Genomic DNA, 20,217 nt, shown 5'->3' on the forward strand with positions numbered 1-20,217 from the left:
TCGCTTGCAGGGCCTGGTGGTGGCGGTTCTGTACTGTTTTCTCAACAGTGAAGTAAGTGCTTTGTCACGTCTCAGGGGACATTCGGCTCGTGTGGGATTCCCTAATGTGGCCCCCCAACCTGAAGGAGAGCTCAGGTCTTCTGTCCGGGCAAACCCCCTGCCGTCCCTTCCAGCCCCGTTCACAAAGCCTGTCTCTCCACACCAAGCATTGTTGGTCGCCCTCCCACAGGCCAGCTCAAGAAAGCTCCCCGGCCGGGTGGTGGAGAAGGACCCTGCCACTCTGCATGGTCACTGTCTTGCTCCTTGACCCCGGATATCGGGACACTCAGAACCCAGGGGGGAGGGGCGGGCACATGGATGGGAACCCTGCTTCCTGAGCTCCCTGCCCACAGCTGTCCGCATGTACGGGCGCGAGTCCCTCTGAGCCCTGCCCTGCTCTGCTCATTTCCCACATGCCTTCACCTGCCCAACCTTGTGTGGCCAACCGCCCCCGATGCTCCTGCCTGCACCTCTGCCCTCCCTCAGTTCAAAGGCCCTTCCCGAGCCTGCTTTCCTTCACCTCCTTCAGTGGGCTCCCAAGTCCCGATTCCCCACCTGCCTCACAAAAACCCCAAGCTTGCTGCTTGGGCCGCACCTTCTCTGCCACAGATACCCGAGAGGAGAGGGGTCGCGCAGAGACCTGTCAGCGCCGACCGGCCCCCAAGTTTATGTTTGTAAGCTCCCACGTTTGCCTGACCCCCACTTCCCCGTTGCCTCGCCCTCGCCCCAGGTGCAGAGCGAGCTGAAAAGGAAGTGGCGCAGTCTGTGCCGTAGCCGGCCCTGTGGCCGGGACTGCAGGCTCCACAGCTTGTCCGTCTGGAGGAACGGCTCAGAAAGCGCCCAGCAGTTCCACCGGGGCTCCCGCGCCCCATCCTTCCTGCAGACAGAGACCTCGGTCATCTAGTGCACGGCCACGTTGCAGACGGCCTCCCCAGAGCCCTTGGGATGCGGGCAGCCACAGGCGGGCCTCCCCCAGCGGGAGAGCCCTGGCGGGGGACTCAGCGGTGACACGCTAGAGCTGGTCTCTGCTCATCCCATCCGTGGAGCTGGGGTTACCTTCTAACTGACTGGGACTTTAATCAGATTCGTGTTAAACTCCAGCATGTAGGTAATTTTGCTCATAATGCCAAGTAGACGGGCCATTTTCAAAATGAATAGGGAGACAGAATGGTCCCTGAAATGAGGTACAGTGGCCCAGAACTTGGGTCCAGCCAGCATGGAAGGAAAACAAGGGGATTTTCTAATCTCGGTGCCAGTTCGGGGCAGGGGGCAAAGGCCTGAGCTGGGGGCTGGACGCTCCCTCTGCATGACCCCCAGCACGGCCTCCCCCTGCCTGGTCCTGATTAGGCCAGCCCTCTCGTCTGCAGGACACGGACACAGAGCAGCAGAACCCGTCCCTGCTGGGTGCCCCTGCTTTCCCCCACCTGCCCCAGGGCCTCCTCTCCTGCTTGTCCACCAGGAAAAGTGAAGAGAAGGGTGTCAGATGAAAACGGCAGCGAGTGGTATGTCACCCCGCGAGGGCGTCTGCGTTTATGAGGGCTTCTCAACCATTGAAGACTCCCCCTGAGACCACTGCAGGCCTCCTCCCCCAGGAGAGGTGAGAGGGTTGGGTGACCTCTGGCCAAGCTTGTAGGACCTGGTCATCAGGGCAACAAAGACACCAGGCATTTTATCTGGGGGGAGCAGAAACCTATTCTCCTTTCAGTGAAAATAATCTACAGTCATTTCTGTTTAAATGGAGAATTACTCTAACAAAATATAAAACTGTGTTGAGCGCTTCTGTCCAACATTGGCAAGCAGCAGTCCTGGTTTCCAGTTCCCTTGATGTTTGCAGATTTGGAAGCTAGGTCTGAGTGGCTGAGCAGCTGCAGAGGGAGCAGGAAGCCAGCGAGGAGAGCGAGCCCACCCCCGTCCCGAGCCTGGCCCTGCAGCACCAGACAGACAGACGTTCTGCCCAAACCCCGTCCCGCTGCCTCAGCCACTGGACTCAGCGATTCGACCCCTTTTATGATACTGATGCCCCCGAAACTGAGGCCATGACGTCTTCTTCCTGAGGCATCCTAGAACCTGGCCAGAACGAGGGAGCAGGACCTGGCCGGCTGGGGCGGTCAGAGCAGCTCAGGACAGCTCACACTGGTGACAAAAGCCTGGACAAACGGGGACAGCAGAGCGACTGTGTCCAGAGGCCACCTGGAGCCGGGGCCCCCACCTCAGATGAGCCACTGTAACCAGATCCACATGACCAACTGGAGAGCCAGACCCAGGTTTACGTGGGGCCACAGGTTGTGCTCGGACTTTAGAGGTGCATCTTCCTCCCTGGCGTGCGCCAAGGTCCAGCAGACGTGGACTGGTCTGTCTTGCTGGGAAAGGGAAGGGGGGCGGGAAAGTGAATGTTTACTGACAGCAGGAGCAGGTGCTGGAAGAGTCAACATATGTCGTCTTACAATGCTGTAAATGTGTGTGGAACGTCCACAGCTCACTGTGTGTACGCACTTCAATAAAACCTGATTTCCTGTCCAGAGGCTGGTAGGTTCATTCACTCTGGCCTGCACATCCTGAGGTCCTAGGGTCTCAAACTGAGGACAGACGCACACTTGTTAGCTGAGGGCCGTCACCGTCAGAGGAAATCTCCCCACACGTAGAGCGGAGCTGGATGGAGGAGGGAGAAGAGAAGGCTCACGGTGCCTTCAGGGACACTGGAAACAGCCACCTCTCCCCGCCAGGTCATCCTCCTTGGAGCACCCAGTCAGCAGTCACCGTGGCGTAGGGCGGCTCCGGCAGCCAGAGGGGTGGGGGCCCTGCACCCGCCCAGCCCCAGCCCCAGAACCTGAGAAGCTGCTAACGGGCAGGGCTGACAAGCGTGGGCACGCACGTGTGTGTGTGTCTGCGCGCAGACCCCAAGTCTGTGTGCCACAGGCAGATAGAATCTATGTCCCACACACTCCATGCTCACCCAGGGCTGCCCTTCAAGGGGAACACCGCACACTGTGAAAATCAGACTCTCAAGAGCCAGACGGGAGGTGGAGAGGCGGACCAGCCTCCAGTGAGTCTCCTGCGAGCGGAGCGCGGAGAGGAGCCTCGGCGCACGGCCTCAGCCCCAGGCCCCCCGGGCAGCCGAGGGCAGGTGGAGGGGCCCAGTGAGGAACACAGTCCCGACGCTGATGGGAGGAACACTTGCAGGGACGGCAGAGCGTGAGCAACCCCTCCTCTCCACAGTGGTCGTGCTCCTTTCTTATCAAAAAAGGCGGCTCTTAAGTGGCTTTTTTCAGGTTTTCAGGTTACAGAAGATATACAGAGGAGTTATAAAAGTTCAAATATTATAGGCAAATATTACCGACAATTCCATCCTCTCCTGTCCCTTCTAGAGCTAAATATTATGAGTAACTGATCTTCCCAATATTTTCCTCTATGTTTATGCAAACCTCTCTCTCCCCCCTCCCTTTCTTCTTCATGGAAATTAGGTCATATTGTGTAGAAGCTTCTGCAACTTGCTTCTTTAGTGAAGACGGATTGTGTGAATCTTGCTTGTCTACCTACAGATGTGCTTTAACAAGACTGCGTGGTAGTCCATGGCCCCGAATATATTGGGTTTACCTCATCCACCCCTACTGATAAATGTTTGAGTTGTTTCACGAGTGCTGCGTATTTGCCCGCGGATTCCCACAGAATAAGCCCACAGCACGGGACATGCTGGGTGTAGCCATGCATAGTCAATGCGGGGCAGGTGCCGGCCCTGGGAAAGGGCTCCCGCTCACCGTGGCCATGATGGCTCCTCACCCACCAACCCCAGCATCACCGACATTTCCTCTCTTCCTCGCCCCAATCTGCCTGCCTCAAGGTGTGAGGGACATGAGCACCTCTTCTCTGCTTCTGAGTTAATGCTGAGCCTGACATCGCGGTCAGATGGCCAGCCCCCTGCCCCTCCTGGCAGCCGCCGCACCTGAACGCAGGTCCTGCTGCAGTTTTAAGACTGACTTCATTCCAGGGAAACGGGGACGACACTCAGCCATGATCTGGGTCACAACTGACAAGCCCTTAAAGAGGCACCGCTTAGCTTGTGGACCTTACAAAGGATTTAGGGCATCCTTTATACAGAAAAGTGTTCTTTGGAACATGGAAAGAAAGACGCTCGCTTCCTTCATCCTCTCTAAAGGTTTCCTAGGGAAGTGGAGCGGGCAGAGGTGGCTGACAGGTGATCTCCTCAATAATGGAAACAGTCAGGGCGCCTGGGTGGCTCAGATGGTTAAGCGTCTGCCTTCGGCTCGGGTCATGGTCCCAGGGTCCTGGGATCGAGCCCTGCATCGGGCTCCCTGCTTGGCAGGGAGCCTGCTTCTCCCTCTCCCTCTACTGTTCCCCCTGCTTGTGCTCCCTCACTCTCTCTATCAAATAAATAAATAAAATCTTAAAAAAAATAAAATTAAAAAAAATAATGGAAACAGTCCCACCTCCACCTGCCTAGGGGTGCCCTAGACCAAGCCTTGAGGGGCAGGTCGTAGCGTGAACACTGACCCCCTGAGCCAGCACAGGACCTTCATTAAAGCTACTTATATTCAACACCCAAAACTGAAGAAACAATAGGGAGAAGTACACTGGTAAAGCATGATTACAAAACAATGAGATCAAGTAGGACCCATCTCTCTTTGTAAGGTTTAGGATTGTACATATCCTCTCTTGTGCTGAAGGTTGTAAGTAATCAAGTCAAGGAGCAGTCTACAAACTCAAGACACCTTAGAAACACAAGCTTTTATGGTTTAAATAATTATAATTATGAATCTAGAATGTGTAAATTTTGTTATTTTCAAATCATAACATAAATAATTACAATCCCTTTCTGATTTGAAAACACACTACACTAAAGCCTCATTACAAGGTGACTCATAATTCTACGGATTTTTACATAGCGTGGGTGGATTGTGGTCTCCCAAGTCTATCCACCTGCAGCGAAAACGCCCTTATCTATCATTAGCTCTATGGAAGCTGGAGGTATAAGACACAATCTCTGTAAAATTAACTCCAGTTTTTGTGTATGTATGTATGAAGCGCACACACACACGGATGCTTGGATAGGATGCATTCGCACTCCTGGCTACCTCCTCTGTTGCCCTCTGGAAAGGATTTTGACTGGCTTCCCACACCCTTCTCTTCCCTCCCTCCAAAGAGAGTCCCTCCCTGTCAGACAGCCTCTGGGGCTTTAAGATGGGGGACCTGAAGGAAGAAAGGAAGGAGAGGCCTTCCTCTGGGTGGGGTTGATGGACACAGCCCAGGCTCAGCTCCAAGCTGAGAGCAAGAACCAAGGGAGAAAGCAGACCGGGAGCTACCACAACCCACGAGGGACCTCTGTGGTGTAAGAAAACACATCAACTACTCAAAATTCCTTTGGATGCACAGATCGTGCTTTTGATCACTTGTCACACTTCTCTGGGAATGAAACCATGGATCGTGGATCGGTACATGTATCTGGTCTGCATTGTGTCTCCTAACCCACACATCCATTGTCCGTCTGTACATCTGACCATGTGACTGCTCATGGCTCTGCAGAAGACAAGAGTTCAGCAAGGGAAAGGAGGGTTTTGAGGAAAAGACAGGCCTTAAATGAGGTTACAGGGGATATGTGGAATTTACAAAAGGGAGTGACTTAAAAATAGGATGGGGGGCGCCTGGGTGGCTCAGTCGTTAAGCGTCTGCCTTCAGCTCAGGTCATGATCTCAGGGTCCTGGGATCGAGCCCCGCATCGGGCTCCCTGCTCGGCGGGAGACCTGTTTCTCCCTCTCCCACTCCCCTTGCTTCTCCCTCTCCCACTCCCCTGCTTGTGTTCCCTCTCTCGCTGTGTCTCTCTCTGTCAAATAAATAAATAATAATAATAAAAATAGGATGGATGTAGTTAATTCAGCTTGCTGAGGGGCTGCACTCTGCCAAGGAAGGCAAACAGGAGGTGAAGTCAGACGGGCAGGCCCCAAATGCTCCTAGCAGGTGAAGTGGGCTTTCTATGGAAGACTGGGAGCTTTCTGAGGTTTTCGAGCTGGGGAATGACGTGGCCAAGATAGTGTTTCAGGAGGTGATTGACGGCTGGGGAAAGAAGAAGTGTCGTGGAGCATCTGTGAGCTTGGTCTGTGCAGGACAGGGAGGAGGACAGCGGCTAGCGAGGCCAAGAGAAGGGGAGCCACACCCGTGGTGGCACAGTTTGCTAAGAGGTGACCTAGGGATCACGGAGGAGTCCCCGGATGCCCATATGGCAGTGACGCACACTGTGGGCCAGAGGCTGCCAAGCTCACGCCATTGACTCTGACAATTTCAGAATAAAATGAATACATTGCTTTTTAGAGGATTACTCTGGCTTACAGAACTAGCAGCCCTCAGTTTTCCTGTCCTGTGGAAGTTTTTCTGAGAAAGAAAGGTGCCTGAGGGCCTCAGGGGGGGTACCTCTCCCTCTGCTCTGCTATGTTGGCTCAACTGCATCTCAAACCCACTTACAACATAAAAGACATGGAGAGACACTGGAGATCTCATGAGTTTGTACAACTCCAAACCAAACTGATTCTAAATATGCTTCTCACCGATCTATGGAACCAAAAAGAAAGAAATCTATGCGTAAAAATCTACTCGACTAGATCCAGGCCAGAACGCAGAAAGACCATCCAGAATGAATCTGAGTCAAACCCAGAGAGCAGTTCTGGGCTCCACGTGCTCTCCAGGTCAACAGACCATAGCTCAAACCTATGACCCTGACGTGCCCACCCTCCCTGACCTGTCAAGCTAGATACACAATAGGCTTCCATAAGCAATGTCAAAATGTGTTTTTATGGAAGTCAAACCCCAGAATCCTATTTGGGGCATTAGGGGTATGCGGGGCTGTGAGGGGAGGGGTCTGTCAGTGAGAATTACCCTCCAGGTTTAGTATATGAGGTTAAGGTCAGATTGCCAGGCCCATGTCAGGAACAGCAAAGTCAAGACAGAGGCAGCAATGGGGGGTCAAGGCCCACAGGAAGGAGGAGCATTTGAGCAGGACAGTTATGCCCCAAACACAAGGCAGGCTGGGCCCAAACTGTCTAAGAGCAGCACCGTGAGGATGGGGTGCAGCACTGTGCCCCCCTGGGCCGAGCTGGGTGCTCTTGAGGAAAAGCACGAGGCTGGGTCCAGGGGTGCCTCGAGGACGCTGTGATCGGGAATTCCCAGTTGATTCCACAAGAAGGGAACACAAGTCCCACGTCCACATCGCAGCACATTTGCCCAGCTGGGCCAAAGCAGATTATTGGGGATGGCACGGAAAGCCACGCCACATCCTCGTGGTACCCCCTGGACCTTGGCTCCCTGGCCTCCCTGGTCAGCATCTCACCCGGATGATGACCCTACAGCAGAGGGACAGGTTCCACCCTGGGTCAGCACAGCCCACAGACGCCCTTTGCTCGGGCCTCGAGGCGAATGTGCCCCCAGAGCCGGCACCACAGTGGCCCTGCTCACAGCCACCCACTGTGGGCTTGCTATGGCGAGCTGCCTTGAATTTGTTTTGGGCTGGATGCCAGTAAAGCAGTAAATAAAAACACTGTCCTCCTGCAGCCACCCAGCCAGCCTCGCACTGGCCAGTCACGCTAAGGTCTTCGGGGGTCCCCATGCCGTCCCCTCCTGTTTCTGGGCCCAGGCCAGGATGAATTCCCTCCATGCAAGACAGTTCTCTAGACGTGAACACCCAGCAGAGGCAATTAGGAAGGGGGACAGGCTTCAGCTTCTTCAGAGTCTCTGCTGGAGACCTTTGAGCAGAGCGAGATCCAGATGATGTTCCTGTTCCAAAAATGTCAGGGCTGCTCTGGAGAAACACCAACATTTGTGGTGGTTTGGGGTAAACTTCTTGAATAATCTGGGCCTCAGCCATCTTCCCTGCAAGACCGTGGCCTCCTCACAGCCCTCCTTCCTATTTCAAGGGCCTTCACACACCCATTACTGGGGCCCACAGCCCCTCCACCACCCCCTTGCCCCACATGGACAAAACTCCCTGTGAAGACATGTGAGTGGGCTGGTCTGCCAGAGGTAGCCGAGGTAGGTGTCCTCTGATGCAGGACATCACTGCACATCATTGCTGAGCTCCCACCCGCCTGAGGGTGATCTAGGTCAGGGTCAGCAGGGATGCCCAGGAGCCCTCCGTGAGCAGTGGGGCAGGCTCCTGCTCTTGTCTGGGAAGGGTGGCTGGCAGACCTGAGGGAGCACTCCCTGGGGGCAGCTGCAGAAGGGAGACCCTCACTCCAGGAAGCTGCTGAGCCCTGGGGAAAGCTCAGAAGGAAGCCCTGCATGCTCTCCTGGCACAGAGGTGACCTGCATCAGATGGCCCACGGGGAGGGCTGTGGACCATGCGAGAGGAACTGAGAGAGAAAATAATGCCCCTAGGGTCTGGAGCACACAGGGTTAGGGTTAGCGTCTGCCTTCGGCTCAGATCATGATCCCAGGGTCCTGGGATCGAGCCCCACATCGGTCTCCTTGCTCTGCGGGAAGCCTGCTTCTCCCTCTCCCACTCCCCCTGCTTATGTTCCCTCTCCCGCTCTCTCTCTCTCTCTTTCAAATAAATAAATAAAATCTTTAAAATATATATATATAAGAGGGAGCAGAGGCTGCTGGGAAGATGGCGGAGTAGGAAGACCCTGGGTTCACCTTGTGCTGCACCTAGAGAACACCCACATCAGCATAAATAACCCAGAAAGTGACCAGAAGACTGGCAGAACAGACTCTCCACAGCCGAATGTAGACAAGAAGCCACAACAAAGCAGATCCACCCACTCCGATATGCTCTTGGCAGGATCCCATCCAAGCAGTGCCACAAGCCTAGCAGTGTGTGTGCAGCCCAGACAAGGGCCAGCACAACACCAGAGTGAGTCCTGCTCCAAGGAGAGGGTAAGATAACCACACACCAGTCTGACTGTGACTCCAGGAGTGGGCTGGGGGCAGGCAGCTGGTCTGACTGCAGGCCCCACCCAGCAACAAAAGCTTCTCAGGGGACAACACAGGGAAAGTGCCTGCAGTCTGGTGCTACTTCATCTCTGGCAAATGCCTGGTCTTACTCAACTCAAGCCCAAGGCAGCCCCAGAATGGCTTACTAACACCACGGGCACCAGACTGTGCCCACAACAGGCAGCGAGCCATCACAGGCTGGACTGAAGGCAAACACAGCTCCACCACAAAGGTAGGGCGCCCCTGGAGCAACACACATAGGAGACACCCCCTGAGGCAACATTTTCTGGTGAAAAGGAGACATTGCACTGTGGGGCACTACAGGACCTCTTCTTCATAAAGCCACTACTTTCAAGTGCAGGAGACATAGCTGACTTTCCTAACACAGAGAATCAGACACAGCAATAGACAGAATGAGGAGACAGAGGAATATGTCCCAAATGAAAGAACAGAACAAAATCAGAGCAGGAGACCTAAGGGAAACGGAGATAAGTAATATGTCTGATAGTGAATTTAAAGTAACGCTCATAAAGACACTCGCTAGAATTGAGAGAGGAGTGGAGGGCCTCCATGGGACCCTCCACCAAGAGATAGGAGACCTAAAAAAGAACCAATTAGAGATAATGAACTCACTAATGAAAATAAAAATAGACCACCTGGAATAAATAGCAAACAAAAGGAAGTAGAAGAATGAATCAGCCACCCGGAAGACAGAGTCATGGAAAGTAAACAAGCTGAGCAGATGAGAAGGGAAAAAAATACACAAAATGAGAATAGACCCAGGGAACTCAGCGACACTGTCAAGCATAACAGTCGCATGATAAGGATCCCAGAAGAAGGGTGAGAAAAGGGGGCAGAAGATTTATTTGAAAAAATAATAGCTGAAAACTTCCTGAATCTGGGGAAGGAAAGAAATCCAGATCCAGGAGGCACAGAAAGCCCCCAACAAAACCAACCCAAAGACGTCTGCACCAAGACACAAAGTAAATAAGATGGCCAAAAGGAATGATAAAAAGAGAATTTTAAAAGCAGCAAGAGAAAGGAAAGCAGTTACATACAAGGGAAACCCCACAAGGTTATCAGTGGATTTTTCAGCTGAAACTCTGCAGGCCAGAAGGGAGCAGCATGATAAATTCAAAACACTAAAAGGAAAAAATCTACAGCCAAGAATACTCTATCCAGCAAGGCTTTCATTCAGAATAGAAGGAGAGATAGAATTTCCCAGAAAAATAAAAGTTAAAGAAATTCATGACCAGGAGCAAAACCAGCCACATCCCCATCACCCATGATGCCATCGGCCTGTGAGTCAGAAATCCACAGTCCAGCCTCCCTCCTGCCCGAGTCAGCATGCGCTGCCTGCCACCTGCTCAATGACAAGTCAAAATGCCTTCACTGCAGATCGGCAAAGACTCAAACTGACACTCTTCCCCTATGCTCAAGTTTGTGCATAAAAGTGGGCATAATTATAACAGCAGAATGAAGCAACCCCAATAGTGACACTAATTCTGTAGAATATATAAAGGATAAAAGGAGTGTGCTAGGCTGAGAACATCTCCAACAAGCACATCAAAGGACAATACATACAGCATGATTCTGGTGACTAAAAGAAACAAACCCAGGAAAAATAAAACAAGACGAAATCAGAGAGGGAGACAAACCATAAGAGACTCTTAATCATAAGAAACAAACTGAGGGTGCTGGAGGGGGGCGGGTAGGGGCATGGGGTAACTGGGTGGTGGACATTAAGGCGGGCACATAATGTAATGAACCCTGGGTGTTATATGCAACTGATGAATCACTGAATTCTACTTCTGAAACTAATAATACACTAAATGTTAATTAATTGAATTTAAATTTTAAAAAAAAGAAAGAAAGAAACCCAGGGGCACCTGGGTGGCTTAGTCAGTTAAGTGTCTGCCTTCAGCTCAGGTCATGATCTCAGGGTCCTGGGATTGAGCCCCACATCAGGCTCCCTGCTCGGCGGGGAGCCTGCTTCTCCCACTCCCTCTGCCTGCTGCTCCCCCTGCTTGTGTTCTCTCTGTCAAATAAATAAATATAATCTTTAAAAAAATAAAAATATAAATAAATAATTAAAAAGGAACCCAAAAATATATGTAAGAGCAAATTGAAAAAATGCTTGATTTATAAAATGAACCAGAGAAATGAAGCTTTTGACTCTTTATTCATCTGAATAAAAGTTCCTGAGAGTTCATCCAAGGCGCATGGCCTCAGCATCGGGAGCTGTTGGTGCTCCACCCAAAGACAAAGCGGAGGGCATCCTCTTGTGGGATTGGCCAAACCTATCCTGCAGCACCCTCTGTCCTTCCATACCCTTCCAGAAAGGTCCTCAGGCAGAGTCTGTTTCAGCTAAATGAACCCTGCAGGATGCACACTCCAGAGAACAGGAGTCACCCAGAGGCAGAAAGGAAACAGTTTGACCAGGAGCTCTGGCATTTTCTCAGGTGGGCTCCAAGCACAGCTTGTCCTTCAAATGAATGGGATTCTAACAGGTTCCCAGAGCCTATTCACTCCCCCTGCTGTCAGAGGAGCTCCTACAGCCTCCCTGACTCAGCCCTCCCCAAGGCCCAGCCCCCTCCAGGGGCAGCTGATCAAAGAGCGGTTTAATGAGCAATTTCCAGCAGACACGATTGCCAGATGTTCCGGCAGTTCCCACAAGGGACGACGAGGCCCTACACGTGTACCCTATGAGTGGCACAGCCTGGGTCCAGAGTGCCCAGGTGTGAGCCCCAAACCCCCTCCCAACTGCTGGACCTATGACCAGCTCAAGACTTCTGAGAAGATGGGCTTGTTAACTGTGGAAAGCCCTAGAATCAGTCCTGATACTTAGCAAGAGCTAACTGAGGGTTAGCAGTTCCTCATTTCTTAATTGAAGGAATGTCAATCTCCCCATGAGGAGCTTATACGTAAAAGAAAAATACCAACACTGAGAAATTGACTAACAGAAAAAACAAAGATAATCAAAGAACAAATATTTGTAGAAACAAAAAGAATAAGGAAAATGTTATACGTCCCCATAAGTAAAATAAAAAACTGGATACCTTAATTGCCTATAAGAATGGCATTATTCAGTGATGATGATGTGAGATTAGAGTTATACTATGTAGTACGATATTATAAACTTTATATTTGGTGGTTTTATTATATATCATAGTATTACCATAAGGCAATATAACTATTATACCATACCGCATATTATTATCCTGTATTTATTTCTTTTATAAACATTAAACCCGATATGACTTTAAAATGTTCATTCCATTTAGTAAGTTTATCTCTAGGGGTTTTCCCTAATTAAATATACAGAGCTGTGCACAATGATTCGTGTGCAAAAATGGTCATTACGATGTTATTTATAATATCAATGTTAGAAAAATGAAAACAATAAAAAATTAGATCATTTAAGGATGGTTAAGTAAGTTGTGATTTAGACTACTGAATGAAGATTCTGACATGGGAGGCCCATGCTGGGCAAATGTACTTTGAGGAACGTGGGTGCCACATGCCAATCTATCTTTCGAAAAGTACACTGAGTCAGCCACATACAGGCTGAGGGATCTTGAACAAGATCAGAATTATGGGAAAGAGTCACCTGTAAGTAAGCAGCGGGAACAAGTAACCACCCTTGTGGTTGAGGGCATTTACTGCCCAGACAACTCTCTTGGATGGTCCAACCTGAAATACTCACCATTGTGCAAACCATTAATAATGCAACACAATTTATGTGATCCAATTACTCACCTAGCAAGGATATTCAAGGATGAAATTTAGACAGCCACTTTTTGATCAAATAAACTGGAAAAGGAAAAGGCAAGCTCATCTAACACAGGTGGTCTCGATTACAATGAAGATGAAGGCACATCTTCACATACAGCTTGGTGTCTCTTCCTGAGGTCCAAACTCAAATTTCCACTTGTATATCAGATATCCTCCCTGATATCCCACCCCACACTCAGCATCTCCTCTTCTTCCCATTTCATAATGATAAAGAGTCGATTTGTCAAGAAGACATAAACAATCCTATATGTGCAGATACCTAATGAGCTTCAAGATGCATGAAGCAGAATGGACAAAATTAAAAGTAGAAATAGACAAATCCACAATCATAACTGGAGATTTTAACACACTTCCTTGTCTGTAATTGATAGAAACTTCCAAAAAAATCAATAAGGATAAAGAAAGTTTCAACAATATCAACCAACTTGGCCTAATCAACATAAGCAGAGCACTTCACCCAACAACTGAAGAATGTATGTCTTTTCAAGTGCACATGGAACCTTGACCATTTGTTAAGCCATAAAGCAAGTCTTGATAGATTTCAAACGAATGAAACCATACATAGTAGATTCTCTGACCACAATGGAATTAAACTAAAAATCAGTAACAAAAAGAAGTAGAAAACATCAAATATTATGTTGAGCAACACATCTGTCTAAATAGATGAAAGAAGAAATCACAAGGAAAATTATAAAATATTTTGAACTAAATGAAAACAAAAACATAATGCTTCAAAATTTGTAGGCTGCAACTAAAGCAATCCTTGGAGGAAAATTTATAACTTAAGATATAGATATTAGCAAAGAAAATTAGAAAAATTAATGATCTCACTTCCACTTCATGAGAAGAACAAATCAACAACTTCTTCCCCAGTCTGTTATTCCCCTTGTCCTGTTGAGCCAGAAGCCTTGGAGTCATTCTAAATTCTTCCTCATCCAACCAATACACCCAAGTGTCTTGTCATTGCTACCCCACCACCTTCTCCCTGTTGGCTCGTTTACGCTGTTCCTCATTCCTCTCTTTGCAGCCTCAGTATTTGGCAAGTGGCTGAACCAGCAGCCTCCTAACTGGTCTCAGCCAAACATGCCCACCACTAACCCTTCCCCAAACTGGCCATAGAAATTGCTTTCTAGCATGCAGTTGACATTATGCTGTCACTCCAGCGACATGTACCTCAGAGCTCTTATGGCCTTCAGTAGCCCTCCACCACCATAAACATGGGGGTCTTGCAAATGGCTCACACATGTCCTCTGCTCCCACCACACAGACCAGCCAATGCTCCCCGCACCATCACAGCCCATCTGGCCCCCGCCAGAACGCCCTCCTCCACCTGCTCCACAAGGAGATGTCAGGTTGCTCTCGAAGTCGGAATGAGCCTCCTGGGAAGGCTTTTTCCACGTTTCCTAGTTTGTTGTTAACCCTATTCTGTGCCGCTCATCCTCTTGATGTCCTCTGCATACCTCCTTCATACCTGAGGATAAGTTTCACTGTGATGTTCTAGTTTCCCTTTTCTGCTATGCTCTGAGTTCTTGAGACAGGAATGATGTCTCAGTCACCTCTGCATCCTCAGCACTGAGAAGTCACTGCAGAAAGCAGGTCCCGCTAACTTGTCCCACAATAATTTGCGGGTGATGGTGGAGGCCAGCAAGCTGCCTCCAGAAGTACACAGGGATCTGGCCCAAGCTGGAAGTTAGCGCCTCTCAGACACACCCCCTTGGGCCATTTAAACTCATGAGGTGAATATTTCAGAACATATAAGAACAAACTGGCCAAGGGTCTCCTGCTTCTTTTATTCCCAAAGAAGTGCAATGTGCATGGACACTTTCCTCTGCTCAGAGGTAGAAAACCTTTACTTAGTGATAAGCTTCCTAAGGACTATCCCCGTTAGATCTTTCCAGGGAATGTAGATCTCAGTAAATTTTGAACCGGTTCTTCACAAATGTTTCAAGTCATGGCGCACACAGATCCTGCTTGTTCTGCATGTGGTGGTGAGCAGAGAAGGCATCTGTGCTGGAAGACAAGTCGCCCAGGTGCCCCCGGGGCTGTGGGATGTGGCCTCAGCACGTGTGAGTTTACAGGCTGGGCAGCTATGACTGATGAAAGGACAGACGTCCTCTTAGGGAGATCAGACTGTAGGAGAGGCCAGCAGGGCCCTTGCACAAAGCACCAGGGGGATCTGTGCAATTACCCATCTTTGCTCAAGGCAACCAGGCAAAGAAGCTGCAGAGAAAGGGCATGGTGACCTCTGGCATGCGTTGCTCAGGAATGATGACTGCAGATTTATTAACGTTCTCATATGCCCTTAAGGAGGAAAAATGGGGCTATGAGGGATTCAAGATTTTCATTAAAATGTCCCATAAGGATGGTTACATCAGGGAAAGGCACCAGAGGTCTTTGGCCAGTCTGGCTATCGGTGGGCAGCTCACACTTGATTAGGCCAAGACTACATAAGCCCTGGGCTTATTTTCTTGGAAATACATTTGAAAATATTTAATTCTATGAGGGAAAAAAACGTAATTTAAAATAAAGGGACTCTTTTTTTCAAGCGGGTCACTTTGACTCCTTCTATCTGCTTTAGCACAAGATACTTATTGCTATAGCAACCAGTATGGAATGAAAAATAATCCAGAAATTTCAGAGTTCTTCCTCAGAGAAAAAGTTCCTAGGTTTGTTTTGATGGGATCTTTCCGTTAAGATCATTCTGTTCTCAAATGGCAGACGGATCTGGGTTGGCGCCAATGTCAAATAAAGCACATATTTCCCAGCCACGCTGTCTGACCGTAAGGTTTCCCTCCAGCAATCCAGCTACCCCGTTGCTGAGAACGGGTGCTCGCTGTTCTGCAGGAGTCAGAAACGCCGCCTGGACCACAGAGCTTCGGGTGGCCTTGTGCTGGGCGGAATGTGCTCCCGGTCCCTGCACACGTCCTCCTCACCCGGGCGCTCAGCTCTGCTCCTGCATGTTACCATAAATTGCACCTCCAGGCCCCACCAGCCCCCCGGGGAGTGCAAGTCAGAACCACACATGTGTGGAGGGAAAGGGTGCTGCGGAGGCCTTCACGTGGCTCCTCACCAGCCAGGTGCTGACGATGCGTTGCATCACTAGGGGCTTCTTGAGGTTCCTTTTCAGGAAAACAAAGTCAAAGTTCACTTTTAAAACCAAAAAAGAAAAAATAAACATGTGCTAGTGCTTCACATTGTAGATAAATATGAATCCCAGATGGATGAAGGAGTTAATATGCTAAAAATCAAAACCAAAAAATACTAAAAGAATATGTAGGTGAATTTCTCTATCATTGGTTGAGAAAGTTCTTCCTAATCTCAAAGAAAATTGCTGCACTTTACCACACAAAAGTTCTTATTTATACCACGTTTTAAAGTTCTGCATATCAAAAAAAAAAACAATACACTAAAAGACAAATAATAATATAGAAAAATATTTGTAAGAACTATGAAAAGGAGTAAATATTCCTAAGGTTCAGTCAATAAGCAAGCTGCCAAGAATCTATGAATAAGCGGGCAGATTACTTAAAAAGCCAAGCCACAACGTATAAATGAAAATACCTAATAAATATGTGAAAATTGTTCAACGTCACAAGAAAATAAAGTGATGCATTTTTATTTCCCAATACAATAATTTGTAAAGATAAATAAGTAGTATTCCACCTAGAATGTTACTGATAGGACTAAACTGGTCCAAAATTTCAACAAAGCATTTCAGTAAATACAGCAATAACTTCAAAAATGTTTGTGAACTTCAACCGAATAGTTTCATTTCTTATCCTAAGCAAATAAACCTGGTTTTAAGCAAATATTTATGTACAAAGATGCACACATGGCAAGAACTGGGAGAACAGGCTGGAACTGGGAGGAATGGCTAGATCCCAGTGTGCCCATTTCCTGGGGTATCATGTGACCAAGGATGTTTGCGAACTTTTAATGATAAAAAATAATGCTTAAGAGGTTAAGTGGGAAAAAAAAAAAAAGGCACTTAAATTGTATATAGAATCCTTCATTCATATAAAAACACATTAAAAATACTAAAAAGAAACACACAAGATATTAAGGTGGCTACTCTTGGAGGCATCCATGTTCAGAAATTCATGCTTCTTTGCTTTCAGCCAACATGTATAAAGTGCCTTCTACTTACCAGGCAAGGTTCTTAGGGCACTGGGAGCTCAGACGGACAGAACAAAGCACCTGCATTCCAGTCAGGGAAGATGGCTGGTAAGAGGCGAATCAGAACAGACCGCAGCAAGTGCAGTCCATATTTGCTCTACAAATCAGGGGCACAAGAATATGTCCAGCAGGCAGATGGAGGTCCCCTAGCACTGATATTGTGATGACAAGGAAAAAATACAGGGAACACAATGGAAATAAAACTTCTAAAAGTCTGGTTTACAGGCAATTTCTTATCATGTAATGTACACACTGCCCAGAAGTGATGTTCTTGCCATTTGCAATGGAGTAATGTTGCTACGGATCTTAGCTCCTCTAGAATACAGCACCGCCTACCCTGCCTGAGGTATTTTGTTCTTTCTTTTTTTTTTGGAACCTGAAGTATTTCTTTGCAAAACTATATGTCAGATTTATACCTAGCCAAAGCCTTTTCATATGTGAACTAGACAAGATGAATATTCAGCAAATATAAACTCAGATGTCACCCAGGAACTCTTACTTTTTTTTCTTTCTTTTTTTTTTTATTATTTTCAATTAGCCAACATATAGTACATCATTAGTTTGTGATGTAGTGTTCACTGATTCATCAGTTGTATATATGAAGACATATGCCAACTGTTGGACAAAGGAAAAAACGGAAATTTTCAAGAATGAGAAAGTGACAGTGTTAAAAAAAACTGTCAGTAATAAATAACGTGAAATAGAGGCGATCTAAATAATCACACTGTGCTTTTAAAGTTAAATGCAAATGTAAGAAAATCCTCAATATTGAATTGCATCACATAAGATTCTATAAAATAATAATAATTTAAAGAGTAGATATTACTATAAATGCTGAGCAGTAGGTATAAAGATGGAGACCACATGCATGAAGATGAGAAAGAACATTCTAAAATCACATCTTCAACAGAGGGGATTCAAGAGACGGCATTTCACTATTGACTCTACTATTTAGGGAAATATAGGCTAAATCATGCCTTTAAAAACTAAAAGTATTCACTAGTTAACATTGAATATAGTAAATGTTGCTTCTAAGACAGAAATTGAAAGAAAGAAAATACAACTCATACACCAAAAGAAGAAAGCAGTGTGCAAGCCTTGATTAAAATGATGGAACAATGTTTAAGTCAGATATAATTCTGGATCATTTATAGGGTGATTTCACTGTTGGAAGATAAATCTCAGATTGTACCTAACACCAAATTACAACCATGTGCTACTTTTAAAAGTTACACCTAAAATAAATGACACTAAAACATCTCCATATTTATATATTGGCAAAGTACACAGGCTAATACAATGAGAAGTAATACAGGGAGGATGACCGGGGGATGGCGAGTGGAGCGGGGAGGATGGTGAGTGGAGCAGGGAGGATGGTGGGTAGATCAGGGAGGATGGTGAGTGGAGCAGGGAGGATGACTAGGGAGATGGTGAGTGGAGCAGGGAGGATGACTAGGGAGATGGTGAGTGGAGCAGGGAGGATGACTAGGGAGATGGTGAGTGGAGCAGGGACGATGGTGAGTGGAGCAGGGAGGATGGTAGGTGGAGCAGGGAGGATGGTGAGTGGAGCAGGGAGGGTGGTGGGTGGAGCAGGGAGGATGGTGAGTGGAACAGGGAGGATGGTGAGTGGAGCAGGGAGGATGGTAGGTGGAGCAGGGAGGATGGTGAGTGGAGCAGGGAGGGTGGTGGGTGGAGCAGGGAGGATGGTGAGTGGAACAGGGAGGATGGTGAGTGGAGCAGGGAGGGTGGTAGATAGAGCAGGGAGGATGGTGGGTGGAGCAGGGAGGGTGGTGGGTGCAGCAGGGAGGATGGCGAGTGGAGCAAAGAGGATGGTGAGTGTAGCAGGAGGATGGTGAGTGGAGAGGGGGATGGTGGGTGGAGCAGGGAGATATCTAAAGTGATGGATCAGCTTACCTGTCTCATTTTTATGCTTATGAAGCAACTTTCTGATGGCCCAGCCGCTTGACTGAAGAGAACCCATTTGTGACCAGGTAAAGATCGCTATGTGGGTCGCTGCAGCCCCTCCCACCCTCCCCGCAAGCACAGCCCAGAGGGACCCCAGGCCGATCCAACACTTCAGTGGGGAGTGGAGGAAGACAATGTCCAGCGGAGGAGAAATGAAGCAAATACAGAGTAGGAGTCCTACAGGGAGAATGGGGAGAAGAGCACAAACAGCAGGGTCAGGGTGTACGAGTAGCAGGCAGGGTGGGGAGGCTCTGGGAATTTGGGATGTGAGAGACAGGGGTGTACAGAAAGCACAAGGGTATTTTCTGGGGCCTTATGACTTAGAAGGGATTGGTCCTTTGAGGAAAAAGACATTTTTCACTGTTTTTGTGTGCCTGACTGGACGACACCTCTCAGTCATGGGCCCACCCAGCTCCTGGATGTGAAGGGGCCCCTGGAGTTGGGCCGTCCTGAGTCCCAGGGAGCATGGACACACGCTGGCTAAAGTAGGGCTGGCCCCTGAGCCTCTGAGGAAGTTTCCCACTGTGGGTGCCTGAGGGCCTTTTTCCTGCGGGCACAAACTGGAGGGTTTCAGTAAGGTCAACTCCCCAGTCCTCCCCAGCTCCGGCATGCAAAAGGCTTCACAGAGGGGACGTCTGAGCACAGTCCCCTTCCGTCCACTGGGCCTACGGGCCTCTCTATTTTTCCCTGGGGCTCCCTCACATTCCTTGTAAAGCTAATCTGAGCCTGGTGGTTAGGAGGGCTGAGGACAGCGACACGGGGAGGGACAGCAGCCATACCAGGCTTGGGTTGGTTTTATGCAGGCCTGACCTACTTAACTGACTGTGAGAGTGCAGCCAGTTTCTCACTGATGAGAAAGGCTGGGAAAACAGTTTTGAGCGGAGACTTAATTAATTGGTACTTTATTTCTCTATTTAAGCATCTAATTTTTTTTTTTTTTTTAGGAGAGGGAGGTGGGGGGGGGCAGAGGCAGAGGGAGAGAGAATCCCAAGCCGACTCCACTCTGAGCACAGAGTCCGACACGGGGCTCAATCTCAGGGCCTTGAGATCATGATCTGAGCCAAAATCAGGAGGTGGAGGCTTAACCGACTGAGCCACCCAGGCGCCCAAGCATCTAATGATAATTAATCTTGGTTGAAAAAAATGTACATTCTAGCTTCTCCGACATGCCTTTAGAGCATGAGAGAGGACGGTCTGGGCTTGTGTGCCTCTTCCCAGAAAGTGGAGAACAGCATGGGAGAAGAGCAAGAACGCGCTGGGGCCGGAGGCTCTGCTGTGAGCCGCTATGTACAAGAGCGGATCTGAGGC

At 48.7% G+C, this 20,217-nt stretch overlaps 1 protein-coding gene and 1 long non-coding RNA gene across 6 annotated transcripts in view; one reads left to right on the forward strand and one right to left on the reverse strand.

Moving 5' to 3' along the window:
• The window catches only part of VIPR2 (vasoactive intestinal peptide receptor 2), a 64,972-nt gene extending 62,049 nt beyond the window's left edge, over positions 1-2,923 (forward strand). For 2 of the 3 annotated variants that reach the window (XM_045863950.3, XM_045863952.3), the window contains one exon: positions 11-909. In XM_045863950.3, the coding sequence (XP_045719906.1) occupies positions 11-307 (297 nt within the window). In that variant the 3' untranslated portion in view covers positions 308-909. Of the gene's footprint in view, positions 1-10 lie in introns of all 3 variants that reach the window. The other variant, XM_045863951.3, reaches the window with a different exon arrangement.
• Positions 1-20,217, reverse strand: part of LOC123835869 (uncharacterized) — a 60,673-nt gene that overhangs the window by 6,393 nt on the left and 34,063 nt on the right. The window lies entirely within an intron of this gene.

The sequence above is a fragment of the Mirounga angustirostris genome, unplaced genomic scaffold (assembly GCF_029215605.1).
Source record: "Mirounga angustirostris isolate CCGP_5_RB_7025 unplaced genomic scaffold, mMirAng1.0.hap1 SCAF_12, whole genome shotgun sequence".
Taxonomy (NCBI): Eukaryota; Metazoa; Chordata; class Mammalia; order Carnivora; family Phocidae; genus Mirounga; species Mirounga angustirostris.